Raw genomic sequence first — 21,713 nt, 5'->3', positions numbered from 1 at the left:
TTTTGCGGAACGGCCAGCCCCATGACAGAATTGTCTATTCTTGTCCGCAATCGCAGACAAGATTAGGACATGTTCTATATCTTTTGTGGGGCCGCGGAACGAAAGTACGGACAATGCGCTGTTGAAATTGCGGAACGTTGGCGGACTCAAATATACGGTGGTGTGAATGCACCCTAACTCTGGTTACATCCAGGAGTTATTCCAGTATAAATAAGCCCCATTATATACAAAGCCACTAAATATACACACAGTGTACACAGACACGCATGCACAGACATACGGCCAGTATACGTACTGTAGACACGCACACAGGTCTAACACCCGCGCTCCATATATCGAGAGCAATTCCAACCACGTGACCTCAGCTGTTACGAAAGCTAATATTATAGCTGCTTATGCAACTAAGCCCCGCCCACACAACCATATAAGGTTCTACAGACCTTCCCTTCAGCCCCACCCTGACGCGCTCCTGCGCTGTGATTGGCTGGGGGAGGAGGTTAACAGTAGGTACAGCTCTGAGGCGGTAAGTACCGGGTGCTCGGAGGATTGTGACAGGGGAGACGATGGGCAGCGTGGACCTGGCGAAGCTGGGAGGCATCCTGGTGAAGAATGCCCTGACCGGTGAGGTGAGTGGGAGTGCTGGGCACAGCGCCCCCTGTTACTGCAGGGGATTGTCCGTCATTCTGTACGCTGCTCTATTCTCACCCTTTGCCTATAATTACACTAAACTGAGCGCCCCTGATATACTGCATGGTAGCAGGATAACGCCTATCATTGCCACATACAACCCAGCAGTGCCATGAATGATGAAATCCCCCTGATCCATTGCTACAGCTGGGGGCACCTCCATGCCGTCTCCTGCGACAAGATGTTTTAATGATAAGCCACGCCTTTGACTCCGCCCAAAGTTTATTTTTACACCTGTTAGTGCCCCCACGCAGTAGAATGCCCCTGCCCCCTTATCCCACACAGCAGAATGCCCCCCTTAGTTCTCCCAGGCAGCAGAATGCCCCCCTTAGTTCTCCCAGGCAGCAGAATGCCCCCCTTAGTTCTCCCAGGCAGCAGAATGTCGTCGTCGTCCCCAGGCAGCAGAATACCCCCCCCCCCCAGGCAGCAGAATGTCGTCGTCGTCCCCAGGCAGCAGAATACCCCCCCCCCCAGGCAGCAGAATGTCGTCGTCCCCCCCAGGCAGCAGAATGCCCCCCCCCCCCCCCCAGGCAGCGGAATGCCCTGCCCAAGTGCCCATTCTGCTGTCTGGGGGGGGGGGGGGGGGGCATTCTGTTGTCTGGGGGGAGCACTTAGGGAGGGGGGCATTCTGCTGTCTGGGGGGGCATTCTGCTGTCTGAGGGGGGGCATTCTGCGTGAGAGGAAGACAGATTAGTAATGCGTTGCAGTAGTCAAGACGAGAATGAATCAAGGCTACAACAAGAGTTTTTGCCGTTTCCACCGTAAGAAAAGGGGGGATTCTGGCGATATTCTTGAGGTGCAGACGACAAGAGCCTGTAAGTGATTGAGGATGGGGAACAAAGGAGAGATTGGAGTCAAATGTGGCCCCAAGACAGCGGGCATGTTACACTGGAGTTATGATGGTGCTGCAGACCGAAATTGAAATATCAAGTTTAGGCGGGTTAGTAAATAGGGGGGGGGGGGGGGGGGGAGAAGTTCAGTTTTTGAGAGGTTCAGTTTTAGATACAGAGAGGAGATGATGTTAGAGACAGCTGCCAGACAATTACTGGTGTTTTGGAGTAAAGCAGGGGTGATGTCAGGGGACGAAGTGTATAGTTGGGTGTCGTCAGCATAGAGATGGTATCGAAAGCCATATCTACTGATAGTCTGTCCGATGGGGGCTGTATAGAGGGAGAAGAGTAGAGGACCTAGTACTGAGCCCTGAGGAACGCTGACATCAAGAGGATGAGAAGAGCCAGCAAATGATACACTAAAGGAGCGGCCAATGAGATAGGCAGAGAACGAAGAGAGAGCAGTGTCCCTAAGGCCAATTGAGTGGAGCATGGTGAGGAGGAGTTTATGGTTTACGGCAGCGGTCAGCAACCTTCGGCACTCCAGCTGCTGTGAAACTACAATTCCCAGCATGCTCCATTCATTTCTATGGGGGTTCGGAGAAGAACAGAGTAAGTATGCATGCTGGGACTTGTAGTTTCACAACACCTGGAGTGCCGGAGGTTGCCTACCCCTGGTCTACGGTATTGAACGCTGCAGAGAGATCCAGAAGAATCAGTAGAGAATAATCACCATTTCTTTCTGCTGTCAGGAGATCCTTAGACACTTTAGTAAGGGCAGTTTCTGTACAGTGAAGAGGGCAAAGGGCAGATTGTAAGGGGTCAAGAGAGTTTGCAGAGAGATAGCTTAATTATTAAGTGAGAATAGACAAGACGTTCAAGGAGTTTAGAGATGAAGGGGAGGTTAGAAACATGTCGGTAGTTAGCAGCACAGGTCGGGTCAATAGAGGGTTTCTTTAGTAGTGGGGTTATTATAGAGCGTTTGAAAAAGGAGGGAAAGATACCAGAAGAGAGAGAGAGGTTAGGATTGTAGTTAGGTGAGTGATGACAGCCGGGGAGAGAGACTGGAGGAGGTCTGATGGAATAGGATCACTGCTATAGGTCGTGGGTCGAGAAGAAGAGAGGAAACTTCTTCCTCTGTTATAGGGTCAAAAAAGGAGAGAGCGCATGTGCAGGAATGGGAGGGAGGAGGATTGAAATTATTTGGGGACTGGGAGATTATTTCCTGCCGGATACTGCCAATCTTGTCTCTGAAGTAAGTGGCCATGCCATCAGCGCAGAGGTCAGTGACAGGTTCTGGAACTTTAGAGCTTAGAAGGGAGTGAAAAGTGTCAAAAAGTCGTTTTGGGTTATTTGAGAGTGAGGAGATGAGAGAGGTGAAGTACTTTTGTTTGGCAATGTTGAGAGCAGAATTATATGTTTTGAGCATAAATTTATAATGGAGGAAGTCTGCTGATATTCGTGATTTTCTCCATAAGCGTTCTGCACATCTGGAGCAGCGCTGGAGAAAACGTGTTTCAGGTGTGTGCCAGGGTTTTAGTGTTCTGTGTCGAGAGGATCGGATTGATATTGGAGCAACTTCATCTAGGGTGGTTTTGAGGGTCTGGTTGTAATGATTGGCCACGAAGTCTGGACAGGAGAGAAGAGATTGTCCTCCAGCTGTGCAGTCCAGAGATCTATTGTTATCGCAATTGAGAACCTCTCCAGTATCGCTACATGTCACACCAGACCAAGGCATTTCCTTGCTTCTGGCCACTACTCCCCTGCACATCATCCCAATATGCACAAAAACCTGCGAACCCTACTGCATCCGTGAACAGCCTCAACTCCTGATCTGACTGTTTCCTCCAGCCACAGTGCTACCCCATTGGTGAATTTAGACGCAACAATAATCTTCGAGATTATTGGGAACGACTTTTTCTGCGAACGATCGTTCCCGATCATCTGGCCATCTAAATCTGCCACGATCACTAGATGAATGAGTGAAACGTTTATTCATTGGGTGATCCTGTTCATGCAGGCACCAGCGATGATGTCTTCTGAGCAGCAGATCGAGCTGCCTAAACAGCGATCTGGTGCTCAGAAGCCATGAATCTTTATGCGGACAAGGGATTGCAATAGTGATCCCCCTTTCCTGTAAATGCGCTGCCTCCTTCACTGAACCAGCGGCTGACTGTCGGGAAGGAACGCTTCTTTCCCGACAATCGGCCGCTCAGTCGGCCCATCTAAATCCACCTTAAATCAATCTTTCAAGTCCTTTGTTATTATCTTGTGGTAATCTTTCTTCACCCCCACCTCTTTAAGTTCCATAAACTACTTCTAGTAGTATCAGAAAGCTACAAAATGGAGTTCAGCATTTATACGAAATGGGGATGAGAATAGAGAATTTAGCAAAATTCTTCTTGCCTCTTAAAGGGTTTCTATCACTTCGTTTCACATATTTAGCTGTCAGACACTAGCGATCCACTAGTGTCTGCTCTGCCAAACCATCCTAATATAATTGCTTTTGGGGCAGCCGTTTTGCTAAAAAAAGAACTTTTATTAATATGCTAATGAGCCTCTAGGTGCTATGGGGGTGTCATTAGCACCTAGAGGCTCCGTCTACCTTCACAAACTGCCGCCGCCCAGCGCGTCCCTCCAGCCCGCCCATCTCCTCCGGAATGCGATCCTCCCTGTGAGCGCCTGTATTCGGCGCATGCGCAGTGAATGTCTGACCGCTTCCCTGCTCAGACATCTCCACTGCGCCTGTTCCTCGGAGCACTATGACATCATCGCGCAGGCGCAGTGGAGATGTCTGAGCAGGGAAGCGGTCAGACATTCACTGCGCATGCGCCGAATACAGGCGCTCACAGGGAGGATCGCATTCTGGAGGAGATGGGTGGGCTGGAGGGACGCGCTGGGCGGCGGCAGTTTGTGAAGGTAGACGGAGCCTCTAGGTGCTAATGACACCCCCATAGCACCTAGAGGCTCATTAGCATATTAATAAAAGTTCTTTTTTTAGCAAAACGGCTGCCCCAAAAGCAATTATATTAGGATGGTTTGGCAGAGCAGACACTAGCGGATCGCTAGTGTCTGACAGCTAATTATGTGAAATGAAGTGATAGAAACCCTTTAAGGCCTCATGCACATGACCGTTGGTTTATTCAGTCTCCGTTGTGCCGTTTTTCGTGATTTTCTGCGGACCCATTGACTTTCTTTTTTTATGCACCACTTTCCGTTTCAGAGCTCTCACAAGCGGCCCAAAACGGATCAGTTTAGCCCCAATGCATTCTGAATGGATAAGGATCTGCTCAGAATGCATCAGTTTGGCTCCGATCGGTCTCCATTCCGCTCTGGAGGCGGACACCAAAACGCTGCTTGCAGCGTTTTAATGTCCGTCTGACAAAACTGAGCCAAACGGATCCGTCTTGACTTACAATGTAAGTCAATGGGGACGGATCCGTTTTCACTGACACAATATGGTGCAATTGAAAAAGGATCCGCCTCCCATTGACTTTCAGTGTAGGTCAAAACGATTACAATATATATATTTTTTTTCATGGTAATGCAAACATATCCGTTCTGAACGGATACAAGCGTTTGCATTATAGGTGCAGATCCATCTGTGAAGATACCAGACGGATCCGCACCTAACGCAGGTGTGAAAGTAGCCTTACGAGAAAAGGCCAGGAGACTTCTGTGTCCGCGCTGTAACTGCCTAATTTCTTGGTGAGAGGTGATTAGAGCACCAGCACAGAAGAAGTTGTACAGCTGTTGTAGGCCAACAATTACAATTAGTGCAGCACGCCAGACCTGCAGGGTACAGCGACAGTGAGGTCACAGTATGGGCAATCGAGGGTTACTCACTTTTCTGAGGAGAACCCTGGGCAGGCATGCAACAGTGAAAGGAGAGGCCGACACTAGTTCCTCTGGGGCACACTCCGTAGATAGGGACCAGGCCTGATGGTATGTGAGGTGCCCTGGATGTTGTAGGTGTTTTGAGTGCCTTAGGTAAGGTCCCTTTAAGATTCGTGACGCCAGTGCCTGTAACGGTGGCACACCGATTTGTAGGAGGATTAACAGAGTACGCAGTTGGTAAACCAAACGTTGCTTTACTTGGTGAAACAGTCCAACTTTTTACAATCAGTTGCAGCGGTATATAATGCAGTCCTTTACAATACAAGATGCACAGCAGGTGTACTTCACAGCAGGTTTCAATCTTGCAAGATACTTGGAGGGTAAACAGTTAATGCTTTGCAGTGCAATGCTGCTCTATCCCCTTCAGCTATTCTAGCTGGCTGGATCGATCCCAAGGCCCGGATGCCTAATTGCTGGCTTAAATCCTTGGTATAAAATCCTTCCTCCAGTATTGGCACTTGCTTAAGGTTACAATACCTTCTTTTCCTAGCTGTCTTCACTACTGACTTTGCAAGGTGGCTGCAGGTTTCTCCCAGGAGGTGCTCTCCTACTGCTGGGGTATCTCATCTGTGTTGGCTGGATTACTGGTCTCCAGGCAGGCTGTACTCATCCTAGCCTCCTAGTGCAACTAGAACCCAGGACTGTCTAGCTGCATGTCAGGAGGAGGTCCTCAGCATATCTCGGGCTGGTGCCTTCTCACTTCTGTCTCCACAGACTCCTGACTATGACCTAACTCCTCCCTGTCTGGGCCTGGACATTTATACTAGGGGCTCCCTATCTCCCTCTAGTGTCTAGGATGCCTAACTACACCCTATTAGGCCTGCAATGCTTAACACAGGGGAAACATTGCATGTAAAAACACATAGAAAATACATTAAAGTACACAGTTAAATATAACATTACTGTCCCTTGTGAGCAGAAGTAACACGTCACCCAATTGACCCTTGTGTAGTGCCCACCCCTACCTAGTGGGACACTACATAAGTACCGCCGATCACCCCTGATTTCTCCTGGTCTCCCTATTAACATTCTTCTGTTTTGTCTGCTGTGCAGCGTGTTCACTGAAAACTATCACCCTTGCACCCAGTCTGTGTGAGCTCCCTCCATCACCCCACATCTTACCATCATCCAGGTGGACCTCCTCTTATGTTGTCCTGCAGCTCAGCCTGTCTGTGGGCTAACTTAGCAGGCCTCTGCCATTTATCAGCCTTTGGCCTCATTCACATGACCGTATCCGTTTTGCGGTTTTCAAAATACGGATAGTGGCTATGTGCATGCACGCACTCCCTTCACTAGAACTGCCTGTTCTTGTCCACAAAATGGACAAGAATAGGACATGTTCTAGAATTTGCAGAAAGGCAACGCAAATTACATCCGACGTCCAAATTTTTGGAGGACACGTACAAATTAATGGGTCGGCATGCGGTCCGCAAAAAAGGGGGATCCAATGGGGACCAGAACTAGGGTCTTGTGCATGAGGCCTTACTGTGTGAGTAGCCTGATTAGGCCTGTGTGATTCATCAGGGACCACTTGTATCTAGGTGAATTCTACCACGCACATAATTGGATGTACATTTTAAGCTTCCAATAGAATAAATAAGATGACCTTACATAGGGGAATGTAGGAATGCTGAATGTCTAGATGCAGCAGACCTTTGGGCCTAATTATTATGCCACTTTTTGATCTGACATTTTGTGCCTTTAGACAGTTGAATTGCAGTCCCTGTGGAGAGACTCCTCGAGCGTCCTGTTCTTCCTGAGGAGGTTCGGCTGTCAGATTTGTCGATGGACAGCAAAAGAAGTTTCCAAGCTGCAAGAATCATTTGGTGCCAACCAGATACGTCTGATAGGGATTGGACCAGAGAGTGCCGGGCTGCAGGAATTTGTGGATGGGAAATATTTTGCCGGGGGTGAGTTTACATAATAGATGAGTTGAGCATTTATGGTGGTCCTAGACATGAAGATCTGGCCATAGTCCTGCAGACGAACCGATATTTGACTTGATAACTGCATCAACCAATATGGAGAATTTTTTGGCTGACTGTTGTTAAAGGAACACTCCAGGAAACGCTGGTACACAAGCCCACACTTACTAAGGTCTTCTTCTGGCCTACGGTGTGCCTTCTTTTTGGGATAAATTAATTTAAACAAGTTTATTATTGGTTTGTGCAAAAGAGTCGATTCTTGTGCCTTGAAAAGGTGTCAAGTAAATAGGGGGTGGTTTCGTCGAGTTGTAAAATGTGCCATATTCCAGTTTTCTGGTTTAAAATAACTACAGTAAGAATTAGATGCGTTGTGCAAAACTCCCAGCCTTGTGACTGCCTGGTCTAAGCTTATGCTGTAAATTGGGCCACTGTGCTGTGTCTAGTGAAATGTGTGGGTGGAGCATGACACACAAAATAACTCCCATTGTTCTACCCCATCTCTCAGGTCAGTGTATCAGGCAACCTGTCACCAGGAAATTCACTGTTCAACCAGGCACAATGAGCCCCATTTATCATATAGTTTCTCCAGTTTTCTGGGGTGAAAAAGTCACAACTATTAAAATATAAAAATATTTATCCCATATGGCAAAAAGTAAAAATGGCGATTAGCCGTTTTTTGGGTCGCTTCAATTCCCACCAATTTTTTTTACAAATAGTGATCAAAAAGTCATATACACCCCAGAATGGTATCCATGAAGAGTAAAGATTACCCCACAAAAAATGACCCCTTGCACAGCTCTGTACTAATAAAAATACAGAGTTATGGGGCTCAGAATATGGCAATGCAAGTAAAAAATGAGTTAAAATTTTTTTTTTCAGTATTAAAATGCAAGAAAAACTATACATATGTGGTATCGTTGTCATCATACTGACCAAGAGATTAAAAGTAACAGGTCAGGTTTACCGCATAGGAAAAGGTGTAAAAAAAAAACTCCCCATAAGGCCTCATGCACACGGTCACTGTACAGCAGCGGCGGCATGAAGCGCACGGCGTCATAGCAACCAATGACGCCGTGCGCTCCTGCTGTCAGAAGGAATCCCGGCCGGGTTACCACGGACCGCTCTCGGCCGCGGAACACGACCGTGTGCATGAGGCCTAAAACTGTGGTGGAATGGTGTTTTTTTTTTTTTTTTTTTATAATTCCACCTCATTTGGAATTTTTATCCTGCTTCCTACCGCATTGTATGCAACCGTAAAGGGTGCCATTAGAACGTGCATCTTGTCCCTCAAAACAACTATATGGCTATGTGAATGAAAAAATAAAAAAGTTGTGGCTTTGTGAGGGCTGGGAGTAGCAAATGGAAAATCACCTGGTCCAGCCTCAGGTGGGGCCATCCTAATAGAAAAATAACCATCATTGCCTTGTATTACTGCAAATTTTCACAAAATAATTTTATAACTTTTGCATAACCCCATTTGCCATGCGCTTATCCTGTTTTCTGGGGTTTTCTGGGAATAGAATATTAATGTCCTGTCCTGGATCATTCATCAGTATCTGATCAGTGGGAGTCTGACTTCTGGCATCCCGCCAATCAACTTTTTGAAGAGGAGTGCTGCAACCTCTTCCTAAGCCAGCGACATCACGTTCATCAGTCACATGATCAATGTGCAGCTCAGTCCCATACAAGTGAATGGGGCTGGTCTGCAATACCAAGCACAGCCACTATACAATGTATGGCACTGTGAGGAGGCTTCAGCTTCAACCTCTTCCAAACAGCTGATGGGTGGGTGCTGGGTGTCGGAACCCTACCGATGACCTATACTGAGGACAACCCCTTTAAATAAAAGCTCAACGCCCCACGGGTGTAAACTCCACATCATTCGAATGCCTCTGAAGATCTCCTTTGTTTCAGAATTATATCTGGATGAATCGAAGCAGAGCTACAAGGAGCTGGGGTTCAAAAGGTTGGTGTCTAACGTGCATGACGTTAGATTAGGACAAGTTCATCCCTGTCTGTTTTTTTTTAATGCCACCTGCTTTATATTCCTGAGCTGCTGTCATAATTGTAAAGCTTCAGAGCTTAAATCTCCCAATATCCTCTGCTTGTTCAGTGTCTGTACTGAGCTTGTTCTGGTGATTTTTGCATTCTGGGTTATGTTGTATTTACACGAGGCACTGTACAGGAAAAACAACCCCCCTCCACTTTCCTGAGTGGATTCTGTCCATCCTAGGAGATGTTGTTGCTGCTTTGCAATTTCTGCATAAGCTTGGACCTGATTAAAGGTCGCGAAAGTCATGAACATAGAGGGGGGGAACGCCACTGCTTTAGGGCACGTTGTCGGAGGAGTCCCAGCACTGCTTCCTGTGACAAGGTCATAGTAACTACCTGCAGCCACCACTAAGGGGAGCTGAGTGCATACACCTTTTATACAGCTCCCACTGAGTTCAATACCAGCTTTATAGCTCTATATACAGTTGGCTCCCTCTAGAGGTGGCTGCAGGCAACTAAAATGATATATTTTATCAAGTCAGAAAAACGGAGCTCCATCCCCAATACAGTTATATTTTGAGATTAATTGGCACAGAATTTTGTATATAGAAAAGGAATAGTAGATATTACCTTAAAGGAGCAGTTGCTCAGTGGGAACTATTCTTGTATACTCTCTAGCCCCGTGAGCTTATAATCAGATCACTCCTACTTAGAACACTAGGAAATGCCTTTCTATGCAGTTTACTGAGGGTTGACCTCTATTTATTATTTTTCTTATTATAGATACAGTGCTCTTTCTATAGTTCCTGCGGCTCTTGGAAAGAAGGTCCGAGATATTGTTACCAAGGTGAGAAAATATCTTCACCTCAAGAGCATATGACTGATAAATATACAGGTGCATCTCAATAAATTAGAATATCATCGAAAAGTTAATTTATTTCAGTAACTTGAATTCAAAAAGTGAAACTCGTATATTCTATAGATTCATTACACACTATTTTGAGTGTTATTTCTTTTAATATTGATGATAAGGGCTTGCAGTAAATGAAAACCCAGAAATTAGTATCTCAGGAAATTAGAATATTATATGACCAATTAAAAAATGACTTTTAATACAGAAATGTTGGCCTATTGAACAGTATGTACAATATGTGCACTCAATACTTGGTCGAGGCCAGTTTCGTATGAATTACTGCATCAGCTTGTCATGGTGGCATTGCTGAGGTGTTATGGAAGCCCAGGTTGCTTTGATAGCGGACTTCAGCTCATCTGCATTGTTGGGTTTGGTGTCTCTCATGTTCCTCTTGACAATACCCCATAGATTCTCTATGGGGTTTTGATCAAGGGAGTTTGCTGGCCAATCAAGCACAGTGATACCGCGGTTATTAAACCAGGTGTTGGTACTGTGGGCAGGTGCCAAGTCCTGCTGGAAAAGAAATCCGCATCTGCATAAAGCTTATCAGCAGAGGGAAGCATGAAATGCTCTAAAATTTCCTGGTAGACGGCTGCGCTGATTTTGAACTTGATATAACACAGTGGACAGACCCCAGCAGATGACATGGCTCCTCAAATCATTACTGACTGTGGAAACTTCACACTGGACCTTAAGCCACTTGGATTGGCGGCTTCTCCACTCTTCCTCCAGATTCTGGGACCTTGGTTTCCAAATGAAATGCAAAATTGACTTTCATCTGAAAACTGGACTTTGGACCACTCAGCAACAGTCCTGTCCCTTTTCTCCTTAGCCCAGGTAAGACGCTTCTGACATTGTCTCTGGGTCATGAGTGGTTTGACACATGGAATGTGGCAGTTGTAGCCCATGTCCTTGATACGTCTGTGTGGTGGCTCTTGAAGCACTGACTCCAGCTGCAGTCCACGCCTTGTGATTTTCCCCCAAATTCTTGAATGGACTTTTCTTGACAATCCTTTCAAGGCTTCCCCGTTGCTTTTGCACCTTTTTTCTACCACATTTTTAATATGCTTGGATACAGCACTCTGTGAACATCCAGCTTCTTTGGCAATGACCTTTTGTGGCTTACCCTCCTTGTGGAGGGCATCAATGACTGACTTGACAGTTGTCCAGAAAACAGACCTCTTCCCTATGATTGTGTAGCCTAGTGAACCGGACTGAGGGAACATTTAGGCTTGGCAAACCTTTGCAGGTGTGGTATGTTGATTAGTGGATTTAGAGTGTTACCATGAGTCTACAACATTGAACTTTTTCACAATATTGAAATTTTTGGAGATACTGACTCTTGGATTTTCATTAGCTGCAATCAACATTAAAATAAATAAGGGGTTCATTTATGGTCCTGAAATATGCCAGGTCTAAAAAAGTGGACTGGGACTCTTAGGCCCCTTTCACACGAGCGAGTTTTCCGCGCGGATGCGTTGCGGGAGGTGAACGCACAGCATCTGCACGGAATCCTGACCCATTCATTTCTATGGGGCTGTTCACATGAGCGGTGATTTTCACGCATCACTTGTGCGTTGCGTGAAAATCGCAGCATGCTCCACTTTGTGCGTTTTTCACATAACGCAAGCCCCATAGAAATGAATGGGGTTACGTGAAAATCTCAAGCATCCACAAGCAAGTGCGGATGTGGTGCGATTTTCACGCATGGTTGCTAGGAGACGATCGGGATGGAGACCCGATCATTATTTTCCCTTATAACATGGTTATAAGGGAAACTAATAGCATTCTGAAGACAGAATGCATAGTAAAACAGCGCTGGAGGGGTTAAAAAATAAAATAAAAAATCATTTAACTCACCTTAGTCCACTTGTTCGCGATGCCGGCATCTCCTTCTGTCGCCTTTACTGAATAGGACCTGTGGTGAGCATTAATTATAGGTCAAGGACCTTTGATGAATCACCTTGGTAAAAGATCATGTGATGACCGGAATGACGTCACCACAGGTCCTGTTTCTGCACAGAGATCAGATGAAGCCAGAAGGAGATGCCGGGCCACGAACAAGTGGACTAAGGTGAGTAAATTTTATTTTTATTTTTTTAACCCCTCCAGCCCTATTTTACTATGCATTCTGTATTCAGAATGCTATTTTCCCTTTATAACCATGTTATAAGGGAAAATAATACTATTTACAGAACACTAATCCCAAGCGGGTTTGGGTACCAAACACGCGCGATTTTTCTCACGCGAGTGCAAAACGCATTACAATGTTTTGCACTCGTGTGGAAAAATCGCGGGTGTTTCCGTAACGCACCCGCACATTTTCCCGCAACGCCCGTGTGAAAGGGGCCTTAGGTGTAGAAAATGGTCTAAATGTAAGTCAGCTAGGAAGCTGGCTTACATTTAGACTGGCCCTGGATGCGCCTCAGTAATAGAGAGGCCTGCGCCTCTTCATAAGTTCGGCGGATCCACCGCTAGATCTAGAGGTTATTAAAACCGGCGTCTCGGTCTTAAAGGGAACCTGTCAACAGCGGTGTGTCACTCATGAGCTAAAAGTGGTTGCTGAGAACCAGCATCGTAACCATTGCAGCACAGGCCTTGAAAAAGTCAAATCTACCAGAGAAGAGTCCTGGTTATACATAATCTCCTGCTCTCCTCGCCCATCTGCTGATTGTCAGTTCTCTCCTAGAGAGAAAGGGAGAAAACTAGGTAGAAGACGGTCAGTCATCAGCAGGAGAGCAGGGATTCATGAATAACCAGGACTCTTCTCAGGTGGACGTGACTCTTTTCCAGGCCCAGTCTGCAATGGTTGTGATGTTGGTTCTCGGCAACCACTTACTTTTAACTTATAAATGACAGACCGCTGAAATCAACTCGCCTGTCTCTACTTTAGGGCTCATTCAGACGGCCGTATGCTATCCGCAAAAATGCGGATCCGTTTTTTTGCGGATTAGATGCTGACCCATTCACTTCTATGGGGCCCTTTTTCTATTCCACAGTTCCGCAAAAAAAATGAAACATGTCCTATACTTGTCCGTGAAAATCAGGACATGGCCCCATTGAAGTCTATGGGTCCGCAAAAATACTGAATGCTATCCGTTTTTTTGCAGATCCGCAAAAAAACGGATAGCATTCAGTATTTTTGCGGACAGCATACGGCCGTCTGAATGAGCCCTTATTCTGACGTTAGTATGGGTAGCATAAAGTTGATGACAGGTTCCCTTTAATAAATGACCCTCTAAATGCTTGAAATAGATCACTCTGTAATGAATCTGTAGAATGAGTTACATTTTTTTAAATTGAATTACTGAAATAAATTGAGTTTTTGTTGATACTCTAATTTATTGTGATGCAGATATATATTATATATAACATATTCTCCAACTTGCATATTATAGGCAAATGCTGATGGGGTGCAAGGAAACTTCAGTGGAGATCTCCTGCAGAGTGGGGGGATGCTTATAGTCAGTAAAGGTAAATGGATTTTGTATTGAGCATTTATTTTCCCTACAGAAATATAGAAATTGAGACTTTACCCAAAGCAGCCACATGGTGGCAGGAAGGGAGCTCCTATAAGTAAACCTGTAGTACGTATAAAAGGTAAAAGGGGTCCGCAAACTGTCTCTTCAGCGCTTATGAAACGTAAACTCTTAGCATGCTGTGATCACTGGTTATATTCTAATACAATTCAAATCCTCTTATTTGTAGCTAAAATAATCTTTTGTTTTTTTCCATTAGGAGGAGAAAAGGTTTTGCTTCACTTTGTACAAGATTCTCCTGGTGACCACGTACCTCTAGAAACCATAGTGAAAACCCTAGGCATTTCTGCAAATGTGACAGAAGGACAGCGCCCTCAGGTGGGAGTTGGCTGTTGCAAAAAATCGCCTACCTGTTATACCTCATTCACACGTCAGTGTTCGGTCAGTGATTTTGAGCCAAAACCAAGTGCATCTATAAACACAGAACAGGAGCAGATCTTTCCCTTATACCTTATGTCTGTGGAGGCTCCAATCCTGGTTTTGGCTCAGAATCGCTGATGGAAATCCCTGACCAAACACTGACGTGTGAATGAGGCTTTAGTATGATCTTTATATGTAGAATTTCTAGGAGGGCCTCTGTTAGTAGTGTGCCTTTTTCAAGCTATAAAAACTGCTTGTGCTCTTGCTGTCTTGTAACCCATACCTGTCCAGCCACGTAAAAATATCTAAAATTATTAAAGACCTAATGCTTATTTTACATCCCCCCCCCCCCCCCCACTCCACTCTCATTCCAACACTTCCCAGCTCCCCCGTTGGACTCACTATCTTGGTGATTCCCCAATCAATGAACTCAACGTGGATAGAGCGGGAGCACTATTGGATTGGTTAGGGTGAGGGTATTTTAAAGGGGTTGTCCAGCCTTTTTTGATTGATAGTGTATAGTTACGAAGTTCATTGCAGTGGACCGTGCCTGTCACAGCCGCTCGTTCCACTCTGCTAAAGCCTTGTGTGGTGCAGACACAGCCTAGCGCATGGCTCTTCTGCCTGTGCACATCTATACCAGACTTTAGCAGCGTTGTCCTATGGAGCTCCTGCTCTGCTAGACCAACCTCATGAGTATAGACCATCAATTAAAAGATGTTGGACAACTCCTTCAGGAGCCTATATTGCATGCAAAACTAAAAAAATAAGTAAAGTATATTAGAAAAAAATCATTTTAGGACATTTACAGTTTTAATAACCTTTTTATGTATAAGTTTAGGTACTCTTTAAGTGAATAGGAGCAGCGCTGTAGTGAAGAGCGATGTCCACTGTAGTGTTTTCACGATACCTAATATCGGAAAACGGCAAATCCCGGTATCGTATCGATTGGGTATTGAAAGTTCGATACCCGGTGCAACCCTAGTCCACTGTAATATTGACGGTGCTCTGTAGCTCTGGTGCCAACTTCCAGTGGTAGAACTGCATAGAACAGCTGATTATGTGGGGATGTGGGCTGTCAGACCGACCCCAATCAATTATGGATAGGCCATCACCTAAAAAAGGCTCGACAACCTCTTTTAAAACCAATTTAAGTGTCTGGACAACCCCTTAGGTTTCCCTTAGTAGTGGCTGCAGGCAGACAGAAGTTTCTTCAAACAACTGATTGGTGGGGGTCTTGGGTGTCGGACCCTGACCGAACAGGTACTGATGACCTATCCTCCAGAGGATAGTTCATGAGTATTTAAATCTCAGAAAACCATTTTGAGGTTGGCTAAGAACCTGCACCTTCCTTCTCTACTGATGTAATCTTCTGACATTTCTCTATGCTGAATGTTAGATGATACTTCTGGGTAGACTTCCCCTTTACGATGATGATGATGACTGATGAAACCATTAATCCAGCTAGAGGATGAATCAAGACCAGATCTGCCAGTATTAATCAGATGTTGAGCTGGTGTAAGATGCACCAAAGTTATTAGGGGCGCACTAGTAATATTGCTGCATCTCAGGAGGTCCATGTGACAGGACTGGAAATCTGTGCTTAATATTCAGTTGCTGTAGGTCACGTCCTGCATTGGAGCATTGCAACGTAGGGAGGTTCATTGGTAAGAACAAGGGGAGTAGTTAATGTCACATGATCTGCTGAAGTCAACACACATCATACTTGCCTAAAGAATGGTGGGACCGTAGACCCATGACCGACCAAAAATTAGGGTTGAAGCATGGGAGATAAAAGAAAACTGCATATGAGGTATATAAAAAAAAAAAAACTATAAAAGGATGAATAGGAGCTCAAACAAATGATGAGAATACACTTTAGAGTGAACTGTAGATTATGGCACAACCCCTTAATAGATTCTTCACACTATTGTAGCCTTTAACCCCTTCACAACATCTGCCATACAGGTATGGTGGATGTCTGCTCTTTAAAGATGGCGCCTTCTCTGGAGCAGAGCGAGCGCAATAGCTGCCAAGTGCCTGCTGTATTATACAGCTAATGTCCACGATCGGTAGTAATGCAGGCCGTGGACATTTAACCCCTCAGATGCCATGGTCAAATGGGACCACAGCGTCTAAGAGGGCTAAAACCCGAAGCATTCCCTTCCTGGTAAGAAACTTGTATATTACAGTTCAAGCCAGCAGGTGGCAGGACTGAACTGTAATATAGAATAATGTAGCAAATTCCATTATTCTATAAGAATTTAGATCTGATGATTGCAAGTTTGGATCCAGTTGGGGACTTATCACAAAGTACAAATAGTTTAGAAAAATATGAAAAAATCTAAAATTCAAATCCCCTCCCCCCTTTTCCCAAAATAAAAATAAACAAAAAAAAACATGGGCATTACCGCATGTGAAATTGCCAATACTATTAAAATATAAAAAAATAAAATTTAAAATGGCTGATTCGCCGTTTTTTCATCACTTTACTTCCCCAAAAATTTAATAAAGTGATCAAAAAGTCATACACACCCCAAAATGGTATTTGCAAAACTACAGATCGTCTGAAAATGAGCTATATATATATATTCGGTATATTTATTTCTATTTTAGTTTTTTTTGCACATTTGTCACACTTTAATTGTTTCAGATTTACAAACCAAATTTGAATACCAGACAATGATAACCTGAGTAAATACAAAGACATTTTTAAATGATTTCATTTATTAATTATCCCAAACAACCTGGCCCTATGTGAAAAAAGAATTGCCCCATGAATTAAAGAGGTTGTCTCATCTTGGATAATGGGGACATGGCTCTAGGATAGGCCCCCATTGTCTTAAAGGTGCTGGGAGCCGCACCTATATCAGGTACTGAGCCCTGCAAAGTGGTGGCTGGAGGACTCCACACCGGCCACCACCAAACGCTCTCCCTATAGAAGTGAATGGGCGCGCACAGCGCATTACCAGCCACTGCTCCCATTCACTTCTATGTGCCAGCGGTGGCCCCATTGAAATTGAGTGGAAGGCAGCTGTGCATGCTCAGTGTGCCCTCCGCCACTTTCGAGGCTTCGTTCTTGATAGGTGCTGGGTACTGGGACCCGCATCTATATCAGACAATGTGCACATATCCTAGAGATATGCCCCCATTGTCTGAGATGAGAATAACCCTTTAACTTTGATTAACCACAGTTTTTGGTAAGCGGAGTTCAATTTCACTAGCCACAGCCAGACCTGATTACAGACCTGTAGGATTAAGAAATGACTTAAACAGAGCCTGAAGTAGGCTAAAAGATCTCAAAGCAACACATCATGCCCTGATCTGAAGAAATTCAAGAACAGATAAGTCATTGACATCCATCAGCCTGGAAAAGGTTACAAAGCCATTTCTAAAGCTTTAGGACTCCAGCGAAACACAGGGACAGTTATTATCCACGAATAGAGAAAACATGGAACAGTGGTTAGCCTTCCCAGGAGTGACTGGCCTACCAAAATTACTCTAAGAGCGCATGGACAACTCATCCAGGAGGTCACAAAAGAACCCAGAACAACATCTCAAGCACTGCAGGCCTCACTTTCCTCAGTTAAGGTCAGTGGGCAAGAATGGTCAAAGAGACTGGGCAAAAATGGTATCCATAGGAGAGTTCCAAGGTGAAAACCACTGCTTACCAAAAAGAACACAAAAGCCCACCCACATTTGCCAAAAGACATATTGATAATTCCCAAGCATTTTGGGAAAATATTCTGTGGACTGACGAAAAAATTGAACTTTTTGGAAGGTGTGCGTCACGTTACATCTGGTGTAAAACTGACCTGGCATTTCAAAAAAAGAACATCATAACGACAGTCAAACCTTTTAAGTGTGACAAATATGCAAAAACTAAAGAAATGTGTGTGTGTATACTTAGTATTTTCTGTACCTTGCTGACGTAACCTTCCTCCTTCCTTCCATAGTGTAACGATGATGTGTGCACACGGTGAATGAAGAATCCAGGACCGCAGTTCACAGGTTTTACTTGACTTCTCAGTTTTTCACTTCCTTTGCACTGAATGCAGTCTTCGTTGCAATCTCGCCACTAACTGAAGGCTTTTATAGGATTATCATGACATAACATGAAAGGGGTCTTATTTAAATGACCTTTATAATCTACTTATAATGCTGTATAAATTCCTCAACATTTTCAAGATCCATGTTTGCTGTAGCTGGAGCCACGTCACTATAAAGATACTTTTAAATTAGTCAGTGCAGAATTTTTGGCTTATAAGGGTACTTTCACACTAGCGTTATTCTTTTCCGGTATTGAAATCCGGTAATGGGTCTCAATACCGGAAAAAAATGCATCAGTTTTGTCCCAATGCATTCTGAATGGACAGCAATCCGTTCAGTATGCATCAGGAGTTCTTCCGTTCCGTCCCTTGTATGGTATTTGACCGGACAAATTCCCGGAACACTACCACACTTGCTGGATCCGGCATTAATTTCCATTGAATTGTATTAATGCCGGATCCGGTACCAAGTGTTCCGGAAATTGCTGCATCACCGGATCCGGTTTTCCGGTCTGCGCATGCGCAGTTCTTTCTAGCTTTGAAAAAAATAAATACCGGATCCGTTATTCTGGATGATACCGGAAAGACGTATCCGGTATTTCAATGAATAAGTCTAACGGATCTGGGGAAAAAATATCCGTTTTGCATACGGATTTCTGGATCCGGCTGGCAGTTCCAGCAATGGAACTTCCTACCGGATTCTCACAACGCTAGTGTGAAAGTACCCTAAGCCAGTGTTTCCCAACCAGTGTGCCTCCAGCTGTTGCAAAACTACAACTCCCAGCATGCCCGGACAGCCTTTGGCCCGTTAAAGTCCACTATGCTTAGCAATCCTCTCTGTGGGAAACTGCAGCGTAAAAAATATATAGTTAAATACCATAATTTTTTTTTTTTTTTTAGTCTTGTTATTTAGTAACACTGTGCAAAAATAATTTATACTGCACCTTGGTGTCCATTACTTCATCTTTGTGAATGATGGATTCAGTGTTATCTACAATATTGATAGTGTTGAGCGACGCAAGCTTCGGATGCTTCATCCAAAGTCGCTTCGTTCAAAACTTTAGAGTAATACTGTACGGAGATCCGTCTCCATACAGTATTAGAATGTATGGGCTCCTATGACCCGAAAAATAAGTTATTCGCAAAGTCGCACGTGACTTCGTTGAATAACTTCGGTAGTTGACTTTTTAAAGTGGAAAACCACTTTAAGACGTTAAACCGAACTTGGCTATTTCGCAACTGAAGCAGAATTCGGTTTCAAGTTTTAAAGTGGCTTTCCACTTTAAAAATCAACTACTGAAGTTATTCAACAAAGTCACGTGCAACTTTGCGAAAAACATACTTCCACTCATTGGAGCCCATACATTCTAATACTGCACGGAGACTAATCTCCATACAGTATTATTCCGAAGTTTTGAACATAGTGAGTTCGGATGAAGCATCTGAAGCTCGCTTCGCTCAACATATACACTGCTCAAAAAAATAAAGGGAACACTTAAACAACACAATGTAACTCTAAGTCAATCACACTTCTGTGAAATCAAACTGTCCACTTAGGAAGCAACACTGAGTGACAATCAATTTCACATGCTGTTGTGCAAATGGGATAGACAACAGATGGAAATTATAGGCAATTAGCAAGACACCCCCAATAAAGGAGTGGTTCTGCAGGTGGTTACCCCAGACCACTTCTCAGTTCCTATGCTTCCTGGCTGATGTTTTGGTCACTTTTGAATGCTGGCAGTGCTTTCACTCTAGTGGTAGCATGAGACGGAGTCTACAACCCACACAAGTGGCTCAGGTAGTGCAGCTTATCCAGGATGGCACATCAATGCGAGCTGTGGCAAGAAGGTTTGCTGTGTCTGTCAGCGTAGTGTCCAGAGCATGGAGGCGCTACCAGGAGACAGGCCAGTACATCAGGAGACGTGGAGGAGGCCGTAGGAGGGCAACAACCCAGCAGCAGGACCGCTACCTCCACCTTTGTGCAAGGAGGAACAGGAGGAGCACTGCCAGAGCCCTGCAAAATGACCTCCAGCAGGCCACAAATGTGCATGTGTCTGCTTAAACGGTCAGAAACAGACTCCATGAGGGTGATATGAGGGCCCGACGTCCACAGGTGGGGGTTGTGCTTACAGCCCAACACCGTGCAGGACGTTCGGCATTTGCCAGAGAACACCAAGATTGGCAAATTCGCCACTGGCGCCCTGTGCTCTTCACAGATGAAAGCAGGTTTACACTGAGCACATGTGACAGACGTGACAGAGTCTGGAGACGCCGTGGAGAACGTTCTGCTGCCTGCAACATCCTCCAGCATGACCGGTTTGGCATTGGGTCAGTAATGGTGTGGGGTGGCATTTCTTTGGAGGGCCGCACAGCCCTCCATGTGCTCGCCAGAGGTAGCCTGACTGCCATTAGGTACTGAGATGAGATCCTCAGACCCCTTGTGAGACCATATGCTGGTGCGGTTGGCCCTGGGTTTCTCCTAATGCAAGACAATGCTAGACCTCATGTGGCTGGAGTGTGTCAGCAGTTCCTGCAAGACAAAGGCATTGATGCTATGGACTGACCCGCCCGTTCCCCAGACCTGAATCCAATTGAGCACATCTGGGGCATCATGTCTCGCTCGATCCACCAACGTCACGTTGCACCACAGACTGTCCAGGAGTTGGCAGATGATTTAGTCCAGGACTGGGAGGAGATCCCTCAGGAGACCGTCCGCCACCTCATCAGGAGCATGCACAGGCGTTGTAGGGAGGTCATACAGGAACGTGGAGGCCACACACACTACTGAGCCTCATTTTGACTTGTTTTAAGGACATTACATCAAAGTTGGATCAGCCTGTAGTGTGTTTTTCCACTTTAATTTTGACTGTGACTCCAAATCCAGACCTCCATGGGTTAAAAAATTTGATTTCCATTTTTTTATTTTTGTGTGATTTTGTTGTTAGCACATTCAACTATGTAAAGAACAAAGTATTTCAGAGGAATATTTAATTAATTCAGATCTAGGATGTGTTATTTTTGTGTTCCCTTAATTTTTTTGAGCAGTGTATATAGAGATATATCTCATAATCATTGGGAGTAATGACTGGGATATAACAATACCAGGGTTCTCTCTATATAGGAAAGACAGATAAGGCAAGAAAGGGGGAGGGGTGGCCCTGTATGTGAAATATAACATAAAATCTAATTTAATACAAGTTAGGCCTCTTTCACACTACCTTTTTTTTTTTTTTTTTTTTTCGTTTTGCAGGCTGTTTTTTGCGTTCTGTATACGGAACCATTCATTTCAATGGTTCTGCAAAAAAAACGGAATGCATTCAGTTTCTGTTTTTCCGTTCCGTTTAAAGATAGAACATGTCCTATTATTGCCCGCAAATCACGTTCCGTGGCTCCATTCAAGTCAATGGGTCCTTAAAAAAACGGTACACATACGGAAATGCATCCGTATGTCTTCTGTATCCGTTCCGTTTTTGCGGAACCATCTATTAAAAAAAGTTATGCCCAACCCAATTTTTTCT

The 21,713-nt window shown here is 44.8% G+C and overlaps 1 protein-coding gene across 1 annotated transcript in view; it reads left to right on the top strand.

The window, feature by feature from the left end:
- Positions 1-478: 478 nt before the first annotated feature.
- The window catches only part of PRXL2B (peroxiredoxin like 2B), a 38,341-nt gene continuing 17,106 nt past the window's right edge, over positions 479-21,713 (top strand). Inside the window, exons 1-7 of the mRNA XM_040430059.1 lie at positions 479-626; positions 7,120-7,324; positions 9,254-9,305; positions 10,115-10,178; positions 13,643-13,718; positions 13,983-14,101; positions 18,100-18,154. Coding sequence (XP_040285993.1) covers positions 564-626; positions 7,120-7,324; positions 9,254-9,305; positions 10,115-10,178; positions 13,643-13,718; positions 13,983-14,101; positions 18,100-18,126 — 606 coding nt within the window. The 5' untranslated portion in view covers positions 479-563 and the 3' untranslated portion in view covers positions 18,127-18,154. The remainder of the gene's footprint in view (positions 627-7,119; positions 7,325-9,253; positions 9,306-10,114; positions 10,179-13,642; positions 13,719-13,982; positions 14,102-18,099; positions 18,155-21,713) is intronic.

The sequence above is a fragment of the Bufo bufo genome, chromosome 1, assembly GCF_905171765.1.
Source record: "Bufo bufo chromosome 1, aBufBuf1.1, whole genome shotgun sequence".
Classification (NCBI taxonomy): domain Eukaryota; kingdom Metazoa; phylum Chordata; class Amphibia; order Anura; family Bufonidae; genus Bufo; species Bufo bufo.
This window is presented reverse-complemented; position numbering and strand designations above follow the sequence as displayed.